Source organism: Botryllus schlosseri, chromosome 2 (genome assembly GCF_051294905.1).
Source record: "Botryllus schlosseri isolate E-star chromosome 2, Bs_hap1, whole genome shotgun sequence".
Lineage (NCBI taxonomy): Eukaryota > Metazoa > Chordata > Ascidiacea > Stolidobranchia > Styelidae > Botryllus > Botryllus schlosseri.
The window spans coordinates 10,230,092-10,247,858 of NC_137237.1; the positions used below are offsets into that span (position 1 = coordinate 10,230,092).

The 17,767-nt window shown below is 41.2% G+C and overlaps 1 protein-coding gene across 1 annotated transcript; it reads left to right on the forward strand.

Moving 5' to 3' along the window:
• Positions 1-206: 206 nt before the first annotated feature.
• LOC145433445 (uncharacterized) lies at positions 207-12,897 on the forward strand. Its single transcript, XM_080310558.1, has 6 exons — positions 207-3,062; positions 3,549-3,793; positions 5,198-5,728; positions 9,149-9,294; positions 9,363-9,485; positions 10,900-12,897. Exons 1-6 carry the CDS (start codon positions 2,827-2,829, stop codon positions 11,779-11,781), a joined length of 2,163 nt encoding a protein of 720 aa, XP_080166684.1. The 5' UTR covers positions 207-2,826; the 3' UTR covers positions 11,782-12,897.
• The last annotated feature ends 4,870 nt before the right edge of the window (positions 12,898-17,767 follow it).

Below are 17,767 nucleotides of genomic sequence, written 5' to 3' on the forward strand. Positions count from 1 at the left end.
ATATAAATTGCTTGCAGTGTTCCAATGTTTCATTTGCTTTGACGCGTTGTTCGGAAACGTATATACAAGTCAGTCACAAATGTCTTATGTATACAGTTTAGCGAGATATGACAGGAGACTGATACTATTTTCCGAAGTTTTGAGTTTACTTCCCTAGTGCTACAACTTAAAAGACTTCAACGTGTCACTGATTGCACCAAACCGGCGATGATAAAGAGGTCAAACAAGTCACTTATTGTGTGCATACGGTAAATGTAGCTGTGAGCTCGCCAGCAGTGCCCCGGTTACTAGACACCGACGCGCTGTGGAGACAGGCCGCGACTCTCGATATAGTCGTGTTTGTCATGCCCGTAAGTTTGCCGAAAACAAGCCGGAGTATCTTCGTCATGTCTCTGACCGACCTGATCGTGAGTGGGAATATGTTTCGAGGACTTTTGGTCGACTTCGATTATTTTCTTGTATACCACCGGTGTATTGCGTCACTCGTTTATTTGCTCGTTTATCAGAAAATACGTAAAATCGGGTTAACAACTGATTCTGCAAATGGCAGGTCTTTTCCCACGCGCGGTGGAATAACAGCGTATAGGCTACATACAGAAACCTTGACTGGACAGTGGGCATGACTATAGAATGCAAAATTTGAACGCTTTTTAAAAAGTTAGTTCGAGACAGATAAGGCATCAATACGTAATTGCAGAGGCCATTTTGTTAACCAATTACTTCCCCCAGTGTAGCTACGTATTCGAGTATATAATATATACATTATACATTATACATAGACACACGATTATTGCGCGCTCTCATCAAGGTTTACTGATTAGATTGGATAGGTTTTCTGAATGCATATTGTTACTCCGTGTACCAATTAACAATTTATTTTGTTATGCAACAAATTTAAAATACTTTTGATTGCTTGCGTGTACTAAGATCAGTGCAATTTCTAAGCTATACGCAAAGCTATGTCTTGTGCCTCAAGTATTCCGTGCTTTGCAGCGAAATCCCCGTGAATGTTTGGCACACCTGCTGTTTTTTCGCGGATAAATTAACTAAAGTTAACGTTTTCTTGAAGTTTTCGCCACGTTTGAACAGGACTTTACTGGCGTTAGTGTTAGCTTAGACTTGTTTCGATCACTTTTACAAACGCCATCAATTACCCAGCTCGCATATTTCGCTCCGTCATACCGGGCGGCTCTAGGCACCATTACGATTTCAGGCTAATTAGTCGAAAATCGGCTTAAGTTGGACGTGATTCGAAGGGTACACAATGCACACCTTAGGTCTCTAAATTCGAGTAAGTTTGTGACCTTGTTAGATCCTAGGAAGAGTGGCACTAATAAATATCCGCAAACACCCTCCAGCCGTTCAATCAAGGTTACCATGTTATCTTTGACCGCGCTAATTGCCAACCAGATTAACCTGCTTACGAGCGCATCAACAAATAGATCGTACCAACCAGTCTAGTTGTCAACTTCCGATCGGGCAATATGTTTATAGTAAGATTTGTCAACAAATAGGCTAGTGTATCTTCCGAGGAGCATCATGTACCCAGAACTTGACTTTAATTCATTCATTGCAAACGCATACAGTAGTCTACCATTTTGATGAAGACGATGATGGCAAGCGATTGGTGACGCCCAACGCTACACGAAACGAAAACCATCGCTTTCCATTTCCCGAGGAACACATATCCCTGTGATTTCTCACTTGCGAACCTTTACTTAATAGTTCTGACCTTATGAACTTTGACTCATGCGAATGGCTTTTTGCTAGGTGTCTCCGTAATTTCGCGTGTACGAAAAATGATTTCTCGTGTATCGAACAAGCAGACGAGGCCGCATGAGAATCGGTCCAATAGATGGCGCCGTTATGACCAAGCCAACGCTCAAGTATTCGGAGAACTCCCAAATGGCGCAATGCGATTTCTCTCGCCCAGTCGGCCAGACGTTTAGTGTGTGTGTGACCTTCGTCAGGTCACGCAGCAATATCTCCGGAGTACATTTCAATGGAAAGTGTAGATGAAATAATTTATTTGATATAAGAACTTGGAGATTATTAGTCGATATTATATTTGGAATTCTGTCATCAGTGCCATTGTTTTCATGAGAAGTTATGGGACTAGCGTCTATGCGCGGAACAGGTTTCCTCGACTTAGAGCCGAGGCGTTCGAAACAAATTTTACACCTGATTGTTGACTGTATGAAGTTTATCAGAACGCGTTATCTCGAATCTATCAGAAGGCACGCGTGAAGTTGTATTAGTTGTAGTGAGAAAGTCGGGTATTAACGCTATCGACATAATGCCGACATTAGCTGATAAGAAACCTGCCTTACTCCTTTGTTCGCAATTGTTTAACTTTACTAATTCAAAGTCTGCACGGTGTGAACAAACTACTGCCTGCGACATTGCGATAAGCGATTCACTCACAGGATTAAATGAAAGTATCTTTTATGAACCTGACACTAGCAAATATCCTGCTGGGAACTTTGAAGTTCGTATAAGTGGAGATGCATATTCGTGTTTTATTCGTGGATATCCTCTGTAATACCACAGCAAATGAATCGTTGCACATTGCTCGATTTTATAACAGTGCTCTATACTTTGTCAGTAACCCTGTGTAAAAGCACATGCAGTATATGTATACGCGATACTGCGCCATTTTGTATTTCGTGTCGATATCGAAACTGTAATTCGACGGGAGATGCAATGGACTTTTTCGCGACGCCTGATCATTTTTTCAGCATCCGCTATCGTTCGCATGACCACATAACCATACCAAATTTATCGGTTCTCTAGAAAATCTGTTACTGAGAAGTAGCCATCAGAAATATGTATATGGAAGATGAAGACGCAACGCAGTCACAGCCGCCGGCTCCCCCGATCTCTTCGCATCTCGGATATTCAAGACAAATGTACATGTATCACAATCAAGAACGCGTGGGATTAGATCAAAGTATGTATTTGCAGCGCGCGGGAGGCGGGAGTATCGGCTCGCCAACATCCCCGGGAAGTAATAATAATGTGGGAGATAGTAACGAATGTGCGAATTCCAATCCCGCAAACAGGTGAGTTATTGATGTTTTTATAATCATTGTGTTTCGGCATTCAGGGTCATTATATATCAGGTCGATATTTGCTATTGTGGTTCTTGAGTGTCTTACCTATAGCACAACCCACTTTCGTTAGCCAACTGTAAGATACCGCTTATGCGGATCGGATGACCCTGAGAAGATGAGTTAAATTATTCTTCAAATATTTTATATTTACCGAGCAAGTTAGCGTATAATATAAATTAAAAATTTGTACGGACTGCACTTCAGCACAATATGGTCATGGACGCTTTGCTGGTTAAAACAATTGCTAAATCAAAATTGATGTTTAAAAAATCGCTAACCATGCATTACTAATACAACCATATTTTTGAACGTAATTACATAAATGATTACCAAGAAAAGACATTGGATATTTCTGCCGGACTATTGTTGCGTCCGTATGGGCATTGTAACGAATGTAAGCTAGAACTCAGCCATTTTATCTTGCATCGTATTCAGGGTGTCACAAGGCATACCTTCGCAGTACAACCCTGCCTCGCTGGAAGCGAAAATACCTTACGACTTGTACCGTGGATCGAGTCGTTACTCCAAAGAGTCTTCCCTAGCTGACCCCTCACAAACCTTTGCGTCGAGAGGAACAGAGAAAAAATCCGGAAGTCCGGATTCGGGAGTTGAGGTGGACCGGGCCGCAGACATCGCTGGTCATATTCCTACCGGAGCGATATCAAGCATTGCTGTCAGCGGTGAGAATAGATCATTTTTTGATCCATCAAATGAAATGCTTCGGTCGGTATGAGTAATATGTAACTTTAATACTAATTATAAGTATGGTGTCCGAGAGTATTTACTTGTCAATCAAAATATCCAGATCCCAGAAACTGTATAGGCATTATTAATATTATTATATTATTTCACGCAAGATAGAGTAATTCTTAATCGGTAGGTTGCGGTTTCGATACCCGGGCGGGTCAGACCAAAGACATGATTAGTAACACTGGTACCCATGACTTCCCCGCTTGGACCTCAGCATTACCGGGATAGCATGGATGGGTGGTGGTGGTGTAAGACTTAGAAAGCCTTACACGGTTATTTCTGCACCATCCTCGTCCAGCGACATATGCACATCATACACTCATGGTATGCACTGCACATGCACAGATCGTGTGTATGTCAAGTCATGAGTCGGTGTATATGCCGCAAAAACACCAAGGACAACAATCAATAAACAGCGTCCTATTCAATCCTGTTATATTATAAGTTGATATTCAGTAATCCACATACGTAAGGAAATCGGCAGTCAAATAATATCAACTCAAAAGCAAGGGTATGATTCAGGAGATTTGAGTATTTTTATTTTATTATTCTCATCGCAATAATTAACAATATGTGATTGGTTTGTGATGCAGCATCGGCTAACCAACAATGATGTTAAATGTACCATGACTAGTTGCTATACATGAGATGCATATTTTCAGTAAATACGTATCTAGATACGTACTCAATAAAATAATCTGACTGAATCCAGCGATGTGATATCGTAAGTATTACGTTAGTATTACAAAATGAAATGTGCCCTAAATGAAGGGACAAGTCTATAGCCATGGCTCATTTCAGTAAATGCAATCTGATGACACGATTGCTTGGTTGGAATTTATTATTGAATCGGGACCTACGATCGTATCGATTGAACCCAAATGCGTAGGCTTCCATACGAAGCAATATAATGTTTATAATCGGTCCATGTCTTCAGTGTATGCATTTATTTTGTAGGAGGGGTATGCGACTATGCGTTACCGTGATATACTAGTATCACACGATATCAACTCCCATTACTAGAAGTCATCCCGGGTGAAAGTAATAAATGTACATTGCGGATTATGAAATCACAACGATGGAATGTAATACAAGATTTCGCGTTGTGAATCCGTCATTGTTGGCCTGTCCGGTGAATGATGCTACTTGTTCACTTGCAGCGAATTTAATAGATCGCATAAAAGCGTCATATTCCCCTGGAATCTAAATCGATGGCTGATATCCAGTCGAATCAGATACGACGAATGATGTAGTTCAATATTTGCCGCTAAGTAATCACACAACGCGCACATGGGCCTTGCTTTGTCCTGACTTGTTTCATTATCTGCCAACAGCTAATCAGGTTGCAACGGAGCAAAGACCGTCGTCGTATGAGGTCAATACTGTGAGCTGTTCCAGCGCCGGTCCGTATCAGGCATCCCGCTATTCTCCGATGGCGAGTGAGAACGCGACATCTGCGAACATTTCCGATGATACTAGCTATTCTTATAATGCCGAACTGGTTAGAAGGGAAAGCAGTATTCGATCATCACACACTCAACTGGCGTCGTTGTCTCGAGATAGCGCCTACCCCGGATTTTACAGTGCCGGATACCCGGTTACTTCCCCCGTTCCAGGACAAGCAGCTAGTCATCCTCATTTCAACCCTTACCCATTGCCGATAACAGCCTACTCCAGCTCTCAAACGGCTGTGGCTAACGGAATTATTCCGGGTGCCGAGCATCCGGATATGTCGAGTCTGTCCCACCCGGGAACGTATTCTGGATCATCGGAAGGATGGAACGGCCACCCCGGCGGCTACGGGGCTCTCGATTATTCCAGATTTGCGATGTCCATCCCGGCATCGATTCCATACGGATATCCAGGTATGTATTTTTCGTTTACACGCTAACCAAAACGGAAATTAGTTTGATTGCAAGATACACTGTTGGTTATGGGAGATGACGACTGGCGTATTGTTACCTTCCACGCCTACAACACCAATGGTCGTGCATTAATATAAAATGTTCAAGCAATAATGCTGATAATGCCCACTGAATTTTTATGATACATCGATATGCATACTGATCAGCAAATGCTACATATTTTGAGGCCTAACGATAGGGCCAGCATTCAATACGCTTATACTCAGTCAGCATATTTATTTGTAGCTATTGTTGTTGTGGTCGTCGTCGTCGTTTAAACAAAACGATTTGGCACTTATCGCCGGCGTTTTGCACCACGATCAATGACATTACACACGTATGAAATAATGGCAAATATCAGAATGAAGTTGAAACACTCAGGTCATAGTTTGAGGTCAATTGACTTACATTGTACCGCGCGAAATATTTGAATTAATATATGGGGTTAGTGAGAATCATATTCGATTAGGATTTTTCGTGGTAATGCCATTAGCGTTTGCGATAGATTACAAGTAATCAACCTCTCAAAAGTAGTCGTTTGCTCACTTGTGACCATCAACGAATCATTGGTAACGATAAGTATTGAGGGAATATTTCCGTGATAAATCAAGTGACTGGTTGCATTTAATGTATGTCGTTAGTTCACTGATTTAAAACCTTTTTGGTCTAAGTGGACTCATTCGGCCGATACTCTAGCCGACGCACTCCCCCCGAAGAACTAAAAGGTTATATCGCCCACATGCGCTGGCTCAATGCTGGGGCTATAAAATAGATCTATCCTGCGCACGTGGCTCCGTATAACCAAATGGTGAAATTCTTCCCAGCTTGGGAACCCATGTGTTTGCCATTCAGATACTAACTATTGAATGGTTTGCAATTATTCTTGCCTACTGTCATTTTATATTTAGCAAAGGAGGGGCCGTAGAGTAGTTGACAAGTTCTTCACCTACGTTACATCTATTTACAAACGTCCACAAATTTAAGTCACCGCAGAACAAAATATAAGCTAATTCCAACAACAAAGATCGAGGCAACTTGATGGCGCTCGTATAAATCATAATTAGAGAGGTAGCAGAGCAAATAAAGAGTACTCTTTCCACGCCCCGAACACCTTTTGGTGCAATCTATTACCGAAAGCTAACATGGAGAGGCTCTTGCTGTAAATTACTATGTCAGCCATCACTGTATGCTCTGACTAATCTATAACTCCTTCGCACAACAAGCTTTAGACAACCGAACTACATGTTTATATCCCATTTCAGAGTACATGTTTCCAGATATAGGCTATTGCTTGACTGTTTCAAGCGTAACATTTCAACCATAGGTAGCATCCTATCTTCGAGAATAGCGATTATATTGTTACGATATCTATTTTGCATAAAACTCAACATCCAGCATAGGCAATAGATCGGATGCTCGACAACTATTACCATTATCAAACAATGAATGCAGACTTTTTCAATGTGTGAAATCCATTTGGGCTCTTTACTGTTGTGTTTCAAAGTGAGGCAATGGCGCAATGCTATGGCAGGCTTTGCAACGTAACTCATATTGCATAAAGCTATGCGGTGAATGTTGAATGTGTTGTGTACCCTATGTATACAGGTTCATGTTCACTGTTCAGCCACACGGATTTCTCAACCTAGGTTGCAATTACGAGGATGTTATAATAGATTGCGTGAAACGTAGTGGAAAAGACGTTGTCGGCAGCACAGCTGTTTCCTTTGCTATGTCCGATCCAATTAGGGGAGTGTTGCTATGCTTCCGGCAATGAAAAATAGCATACGAGTCTTTGCTTCCGAAGTCCTGACTGTAATCCTGCGTTATCCCGTAGGAATGTATCAAACTTCGACTAAACCTGCTAATGGAGGTGCAAAGCGGACCTGTTGTAATACTACTGTTTCTTCACTCCTCTCTTGCTTCCTGCTTAGTCAAAATACTCGTTCGCGTAATTGTTTGCGGTCTTTGACAACTGAGTGATTTATACGGAGAACATATCAGATACACCATTACCAATTCTTGTCTTGACGGGCCTGTCAAATGTTCTGCCGAAGGATAAATACACCACCACACACAAATCGTGTTTAGAATATGTGTTAACGTTTGTAAAATGGCTAATTTGCTTCGAAACGTGTAAAAGTTCTCGTCACTCGAAACGCGTGATAGCGTAAATACCGACAAATTGAAGTGGGAGAGTCAGTGCGTTAAGCGCGTACGACGTTCGTGCTGACTGTTCATACCGCTCAGGTCAAAATGGCGACCAAACAGCGAAAGGTTGCAGTCAGTATACGCGTTTGAACTTGATTCGGTGAAAATCTATTTTGACTGTTGAAGTAGGCCTGCGCGTAGATAGGGCTGGGCACAATGATTCGAGTATTAATTGTAATGATTCGAGTCGAATAGTAAAAGAAGATTTTTTTCGAGTACTGAAATTATGCGCTCCTCGCAACTGATTGGCCGTGTCGCAGCATACGAGACATAGTATAAAGGTACGTTACTGGAAATACCACATTTCCGAATTCATGATCATCTCACAACATAGTCAAAAAGTCCAATGAAATCGGTATGGTCGAAAAAATACCGAAGTATCTTTAATGTGACGGATTGACGGATAACAGGCGTTATGTTCTTTGTGGTGCTATAAAAGGTACATATTTGAACTTTGACATAGTACACTATTTTGGGACGTCATAATGAGTGATACTCGACTCCACGACTCGACCCGAATCGTAATACGTGATTCAGAATCGAATAACTCAGGTACTCGATTTTGCCCAGACCTATGCGTAGACACTCTGGAGTAATCAAGCCCGGTGTATAACAACTCAATAATGTCGACGAATTAAGCCATAGCAGCCGTTAGGTCGATGGATGGACATTGAGGATTGATTTACTGTTGTCAAACAAAAATGCATTATTGGTGATGATGATTTGTCTACTCTAGATTTCTTTTCAACCCTTATCCACAACTATGTCGTGTCAAATTGCGACAAGGGGCCCGGTAACGAAATACTTCTACTGTTTTCGGAGTACTCAAAAAGGATTTGCTTACTTGCACTAGGCTACTTACTCACGTGGTTAAGACTAATTTTACTTCTGCTCAGTACTTTGCAGTTTTTAGGCAAAACTAGGCCCAGAATACTCAACTTGATTTACTTGGTCGCTTCTTTTACTTATACTTGAGTAGAAATTTACGACATTACTTCTACTTCTACTTGAGTGCCGAGGATGGCGACTATGGCCACCTTTGCATGGCGACATCTCAAAACTACTTGCTTTATCTACGTGAACCTGCTATGCATTTTGTTCGAGGCGATTTGCGCCCAAGTTATGGATTGTCATTGCGTTATTTCGCGGTTGATAATTGTAGTTCAATTTCAGACGGACGACACTGTTGCGCACTTTGCGGGTCATCTGTCGCTGTGTGCTATCTCCGCACGGACGGCATGGGGCGATACTGCTGCACCAATTGCGTGTATCCCGGATCAGGGCAGATGCGGATGCCGCAAAAATCGCGAGGAAAACTGGTACGTGTATAAAAATCACTTCGTCCACATTGTCGCGAGACTTAAATGGATTTTGTGTTTGCTCTCAGAATAATAGCCGGAGCGGTCAAATATGCAGCAATTGCAGAACTGGAGTAACAACACTCTGGCGGCGAAGTCCCGATGGCAGTCCTGTATGTAACGCGTGCGGTCTATACCAGAAGCTGCATGGGGTAAGTTTGCTGGGATTGACGACAAGCCTGTTTTCAAGAACATGACATATAATCAACTTACGGCACTTCTAGGAGTGGCGTGAAGGTAGAAAGTTGGATTATGGAACTGTATATATTTAGTTACTTGGTGATCATACTGTGGGATTTCTAGGGCCATTTTGATATGACTTTATGTGAAAATCGTATATTTTTACATGCGAACAACGTCACTCACTGAACTAAAGAGTAAAACATCCGCAACATAACAGTAAAACGCATGCATTTTTATTTTAAACCACTGTTGTAGTTTCATGTAGTGTGGAATAATAGAGTCTTTGAAGTTGTGATTTGGACGTAAAATGACTTCAGTAAGGAAAATGAGCGCTCCATAGACGCTGACGTGGGTTGACATTTCTGCAATTTTGCATAAAGCGCTTGTGAAATGTCTTGTCTTTGTAGCTCCATAATTTGTTTCACGTTGTTTTTGTCCAATCACTTATTAATGCAATTTTTGAGCTCAAGCGGATCTTTTCCGAAGTCAAGGGCATTTAGATCAGCATGGACCTCTTTGATGGTGTACGACCAACTTTCCATTTTGAGTATCAAGTTTGAAATATTTTTACAGTCGAGGCATATTTCTGTTAACTGACTAGTCAACATTGGATCGTTGATTGAATTTTTGACGCTCTTTACAACAACTCCTTCACCTTCCTATGCATTGATTATTTCTTTCACTTGTGGAAGTCTCTCGACATAATATTCAGCAGTATACAACCAGCGATACCCCTACGAATAACTGCCTTAGTTTCTTAGTGCTTAACTCACCGCTTAAATTGGTACTTTTAATTTAAAGTATACAATGATGTGACTTTATAACTCAAAAATATGACTATATAACTTTAAAAGCTGATTTATGACCTAACCAGCCAACCATGACTTTATACGACTTCATAACTTTCTTAATACACCTCATATGGATGCTGTTTTTGCGTTAAAATTGATATCAGAACTAACTTACTGATGCATAGTAAAAAATATGACTTTAATGACTTTAAATGGCCCTAATGATTTCTGTTTTGTGCCTCATACCGTTGATCATTTTCGTTTATCGTTTTGTTAATACGTTCATCACAGACAGATACTATAACAGTATTGTGAATGATTAAATCTTTCATTAACTTATAACATTTTAGTTAACACGCAACTTCTTATACGTCCGTGACAGAATTCTTGTACTCATGTCATTTATTGCTCCGAATAATTTAACATTTCGATTTGTATTACTCCTGATTTTATCGTTGAAATGACGCAGTTGCTCACTACAAACCTTGCACGCGGTGATCAGACCGTTCGCGGTGACAAGCGCCACTTCTTTTTTATAATCTATAATAATAATACTGAACAAATCCATTCAAAATGAATTTTGAAATTTCAGGTCCCGCGGCCCCAATCCATGAAAAAAGACAGCATACAGACAAGAAAGCGAAAGCCCAAAGGTCAAGGAAAAGGTAAAAAGACGCAACGACGCCAAGCGTTATCAAGCGCACATCATCCTGACGGATATAGCAATGTGGCGCAGTCATCCAGTTCCGCATCTTCACCCTCTTCCAAGCAAACTAATCGCAGCAAGGGCGGCAGTGTATCCGGCAATTCTCCGAAAGCAAATTTCTTCGCGACTACCGACACCAATCACAATATTATGACGTATCAATCCGGTGAAGGTATTGACGACATGACGGAACACTCTGCAATTTCATCGCCAGAAACAGAACGCATAATAGGCGACATGTCAAACTCGTCCCCGCACAGCGAGCAATCTGCTTGCGCTGTAGATGCCCCAGGTCCGATCCAACCAATCGAGCCTTCGTCACTCGGCAGTTCGTCTCGCCAAGATAGTTTTAGCCCAACTGCCAGGACCAGCGAGGCTAACATCTACAACGGTACTATTCCAAATGAACCTTACCAAACCGGATACCACGCGCATACTTACAGCGACAGCGTAACGCCACGTCCTAATATCGATATGAACTCCTCACCGATGTACGGACAATATCCGCTGGTCTGTCAGCAACAACAGCCCATGGACAGCTCGAATACAAATATGCAGATTCCATCCGAAACTAACTTTTTTTCTGCTGCGACATTTAGCGAAAGACCCAGATCGGTCGCGGAAAATTATCGCGCGGTGATATCGGGCGGGTATGCGAGTAGTAACGTCGCTGCGCTCGCACCAACTAGTTTGTATCGTGATATGCAGCAACATCAATCTTACGCCAGCGCTCATTATCCAAAGAAAGGGTCGTCTGCGCGGTGTTGATGAAATCGAGTCTATCTGTTGGGTTATGTCGGGCCAATGACTAAACATAACATATTTGCGATAAGTGGATCCCTAATATCGTTCGGTTTTGCCAGTTTTTCATTCTTTTTCAATGCAGCTCGATGATTCGTATATGTACATGTTTAGTTGGAATATCAACATATCTCCCTAATTCTCTGATGATGTACGACTAGCTCATCTAATTCATAGTTCGTTATTTTAGTTCGCAACCACATGTTCCCCACTGTCGTATACTCTATAAGTTAATGTTCCACGGGTATAATTCGTCAAAATTCGTAGGTTTCGCTGGACCGTTACAATGTCACATAATTTCGTTTATTGCAAATTGGTGGGTGTTTGGAACATACATATATCTCTTATGTTGGTAAACAATTGGGAGAAGTGGACGACGGATTTCCACGAGTATTATAAATCTTCGAAACGCTGAATGCTAAGGGAATTCAGCCATTTTTTCTGTGCTCGATCGCCAAGATATAAACTTACCACCATATCTCATTCGAAAAGTTGATTGTCTCCGAATCTCTTGCCAGTTATGTCACAATATCTAATAGATTTATATGACATGATATTTTCGGATATTTTCGGCAAGTTGTGTGTAGCTCAGTCGGACTGCGCTCGGTCAAGATTATATCGACCTCTCGGCCTGTAGTCACCAATTTTTGTTTGACATTTTCACATTATGCCACGACTCCCCAAAAGCACACACACAAATACACGTCGTAAAGTTAACCTATTTCGAAACCTATAATGAAATTAATAGAGAATCGTCTAACTCTAAAGCCATATGGACTTGCAGTGTCGTGTTTGAGTGACAGAAGCATTTTTCGGGATCTTTATTATATAAAGGCTTACTTTTCTTCTCCTTTCTGTTTGTTACCTGCATCTGTTTGAAATAATGTTAGCAATCATAGACGCATTTTCAAATTTCAAGCTTAGACTATCGTAATGTTTTGAGTGTCGTCTTATCCCTTAAACTTTACTTGTCCTTACGCTGTTACATCTCGTTATGAGTTTTGATTTCTACAAGACTATGGTGTGACCCTTTTGATGTAAATATTATTTAATAAATGCCTGGTTTAGGTACGTTTCAGTGGTGGCGTTTGCCTGAATGTGGAGTACTTAGACTTTGGAGGATCTGTGCAGTGATTATGGTGTAGGTTTGCTATTGTATGGAAGGATTTGAGTGTATAATGGATAAATAGTGTGAAGTGCAGCTTATAGACGGGAACAGGAACCCCCAATAAAGCACGACACAGTGTGGTGGTATGGCGTATTTTGAGAAGATAATCATAGAGCTGTATAGATCTTTCGTTGGATAAACTGAATTAACCATATATGGGAAGGCTCGTCTTGAAAGCTAGAAGTTGGCAACCTTTTTGCTTTGGGGACCGGTTTTCGAAACGACTGAGGCGGTCTTAAAAATAATGGTCAACAACAAAAAATAATATTTCAGCTCATGGACTACAATAGGCTCACTAATGCGGGTGCCCAGTAAGGTAGTAACACGCATGTGCTCGATTAAAATGATTAACTTGATTTGTATAAATTTTCATTGGTGATCTTGACCACTATCGTTGTAAACCTTCAGCTAACTTCCAAAAGTTTATGAACTTACCAAGACCTTTCAAAAACACCAATTTCATTGACCAAATTCAACTAAACAACAATAGTTCGCTCATCACCGATAACAATAACATGAAAAAGAGGGGGTTTAATTTATCACTATATGGGGGTGGGTGGGGGGGGGGTGGCTGACGAAGTGTTGTTACGGACATGGTTATCATACGCACAATGCATGTTCTAGAATCTAGATGCAGGCTATAGCTTAAAGTCCTTGCGATTACGACGTTTCATTTCGAAACGTGACGTATGTACAGTATTTTCAAATAGATAACTCGATAATAATTACTTCTGGCTGCACTCCCAAACAATCTACCCGTGATCATCGCCGTTCTGAGTTACGCTTGTAATAGAGTTCGAGTTGTGACTTGTCCCCACTATACTGTGTACTTGAACGCAGCTTTGTGTAATGTGAGGGAGCGTGTTTGCTGAATTCGCATATCGGAGCGTCCGAGTACCATTCGGCAACATTCCTGACCTTTGTAACAGATCATACGGGTATGATATATATCGATGGAGGCGGCGAGTTATGTAGTGGGCTACGCAATGCCCATTGTCCATTGTTGTTAAGTACGAAGTGTAATGGAAATACGCATGTCAAAATACTGCTAATGATACCAACGTATGTGGCATCCTCAATAACAAATCACTCAGCATCATAACACTGGCCTCCGCCACAGTAGACTTGAATGAATGAGCTGCACGTACATTTGACATTTTGACATTATGTATTAAATATATTTATCGCGAAAGCTTGTACCATCAACTGTGAGAAATTCTCGTGGATGTGTTGGGTACTCTTATACACTCATTTACAAGATATAGTCATGTCCAATTTATTGTGACGATTGTATTATTGCGATGTTTTTTTCTCGAGCCCACGTTTATTCTGGATACCAAAATGATTAAATATACTTAGTGATAGATATTAAAATTACACTACTTCATACAGGTATTCTTTGTTTTGGTGAGTGTGCGCTTGCTTGTAGAGGATATGACAATATCGAGATGGGGTTGCGTAAAGGTCGCTAATAGTCTCTCTGGGAGTCTTACCTCATTCTTATTTAGCAAGTGTTGCGTCATGCGATTGAGCGGGATTTAATATTAATCTATGGACCCAATTTTTTCGATATTAGCGTCAATATTAATAAGTTTCCGTTCGCGAGAAAGCCTTCGACATGAGTAAGAATGGGAGCTACGCATTTGCTCACCAAGGTAAGTTAAGTCATCATATCGCGGTTGAATTTGTGTAGATAGTGACATCATACTCGAGACATGTGTTCCGTTTCCCACACAACCTGTTTATTGGGAATATTTTACTGGCAACGTGCTGCGACACGACACTTCCGCACTCAATCCCTCCTTGTTCCAGCTACAAGTAATTATTTACCGAACCAATAATTATGTCTAATATCAGGTCGTTTGTCCACAACGTATCACGATCAAGGGGCTTCGCTATTGTGGTCACTGTGACCCTACCTTATGTTTAACTGATACAACAATGTAGCGTGTCAAAATCCGTCATACTTCTACAATTTATTGTTTTCGGCCTGTTTGCCGTATCTTGGATTCTGTTGGTGTTACGTTTTACAATGACGATCGCCAAGATAGTGATCGCATTCCCAATGTTTATTTTCCTACTAACTGAGATAAGGACAACGCGTCCTTGCACGAATCATTGTGCAGAATGCGAAATCGGACGCATTATATTAGGTGCATTTTGCATCATTCTCACGTAACAAATGGGCATTATCCCGTCCAAAACAACTCGTTGACGACATAGTTGTCTCCTTACGAAAACAACATTGCTGGGGACCAACGTATGGTCTTTACTCATCACCAAAGACAACCTAATTAATGTCTTTCGAATTGGGAATTTTTTAAACTTTGAAACGGAGCATTAAAAAGAATACTGAGAAGATCGTTAATGATCAATTATGTTTGTGGTATTGATGGTGTTTGTCAACTATACTATGGTCATTCACACCAGGCCGATATTCCTCAATTTTGATTCCGTATATCTGCCGACGTGTAGCACGGCCTTCGGCATTTTGTAAGACACCGCTTTCACGGATGAAATGGTTAAGAGGAGCCTAGCCACTTAGGTAGGAATTCTGGAGTCGACCTCGGTCGGACTCGAACACGCAACTCATTGGTGTTGCATCTGTGGATTGCACCACTCACCTTATCTCGCCAAGTAAATGATTCCGTATAATATTAGAAAATTTGATAGAAGATGTTTTGCTGCATCATGTGTCTGTTATGGTCCGTAGGCCTATATGCCATCGCCTTCGGTACTGATTAGGGATTGGTACTGACCGCTCGGGTAAATCGATGTACACCCAATCAGTGCTATATGACATTAAATAAAATTATGACGTCCTATAGTTTAAGTGTAAAAACTTTGTCTGTTGATACGAATCCTATATGTTCACTGAGTTGGTGGAAATCAAGAATACCCTTTCTGAAGTGCAAAATGCATTCCCTGTGCAGCACAAAATCCATGGAGCAGAAATCCACAAACTTCGATCAACCATTATAAAAGGTCGTGTCTGCGAAATTCAAATTTAACCAAGCCTATATAGGCCTAATTATACACGGAAAAATTCCGCCCGAGCTGTCGTTCAAAGATGCACTATAAAGAACACGTGTGTTTATTATCCAGAGGTTTCGTTACTCCGTAAATCTAAGCATTCTTAATATTACCATTAAAATACATTAAAATCCACTGACCAAAACTGTTGTATAAAACCACAGTAAAATGGAAAGCACAACGCGACGCTATACTATTACAAGTATACAGAAGAAGGTGGATTCATATTTTGATTGACATAACCTTATGGTACAATATTGCGTTAAATCCATGCTTGCAAAGTCGGCCGGAGTCTTTACTCAGAACCACAAACCCGGTGTACCGTGTAACAATTTCTGATACACACTCCGGGAATCAACGCGTTTCGCGCGACAAGGCCTTATCTAATGTTTTGCAAAAAAACTGAGATACCGATATTTTGCGGTATAATACTGGATTAGCACGAGTAGGGATCCTATGAGAACCTCTCCAGTAAGGAGTAATCATGTTATCAAGAGCTTAAATCCCAGCAACAGCGAATGCAAGAGATTGCAACCGCAAACCAACCAAGTGGGAGGTTCCCGCAAATTAGTAGTCTCGCTTTATTTTTCGACGAAACGGTACATGGTCTAATCAATTTTGCACGCCCCATTAATAGGATTTCCAAATCTTCGTTTTGTCATCAACAGACCGATCGGTGTGGTATGGACGAGTGACGTAGCATTGTTGTTACTACATTTACGCGTGACCGATGTACAACCCCGGTCTGTGACTACTTCGGCCATTTTCATCCACGTAGGATCGTATTGCTACCCTCTTTTGTTACATCGTTAGAGCAAACAGATTAACGCGTAAATTTCGCTAAGTGGAAAGTTGCGATAAAGGGATTTCATAGATGAGGGCGGCTTTACAACTATTTTGTCTTGACCTTCAGAGACTCCTCCATATTCCCCACGTCCATACCCGTATAAGAGGTAGGAATGGACTCCTTATGTTACGCTTGCGATGTAACGAATGGTTGCAGAAGGTTACCCCTCGCGAATGGGCGGGGTTGAAAGCAAGGCATTCTTACTGCGGAATATATATTTGATTTATACACATTCCTGCACTTTTCCATAATGAGGTGCTTTGGATATCACATTGCCTATCACGATTTGTTTTGCCCCCATTAAGTAACAATTCCTCGCGAGGGGACAGCAGATTAATCACCGCGAGTCCGCGCTGTCCATAGCGCAACCCCTATCACTTAAATTCAATCGGGGGCTGACCCCTGTTTCAACCCATTCTTTCTCTATTTACCGTAAAGTGTTTTCTTCGCTAATCCGTATCGAATAACGCGACACGCGTCTTCGACGACTAAGCTCCATTCACAACGGCAAATACTGGGTGTTATCACACGGTCGCCGTATTTTTCACGAAGCCAGAAATTTTGTTGCTCAAGTTGGACTGATTAGGGGAGATGTCGCAATGGACAAGTGCTTAAGTTTGTTCTCTAATATCGGCAGTCGGCACCCGCTATAGTCGGTTAGTGTTCAACGACAAAATAAGGTATTGCTTTTTGTGGATGTTGCTTTGCCCTTATGGCATTAAACTCCTCCGTCAACGAATGTATTTTTAAGAAACACCATTTTATTAGTCAATCTGCCTGAACTACGAGCAGAATATGGAAGCAAAACGGATGCAGCAGAACGCTTGACAGACGTCATAACATCGTTGAAGGTGAAGCCGTAAATTCACTTATCATTCATTGCATTGTAATGTTTACTGATATTG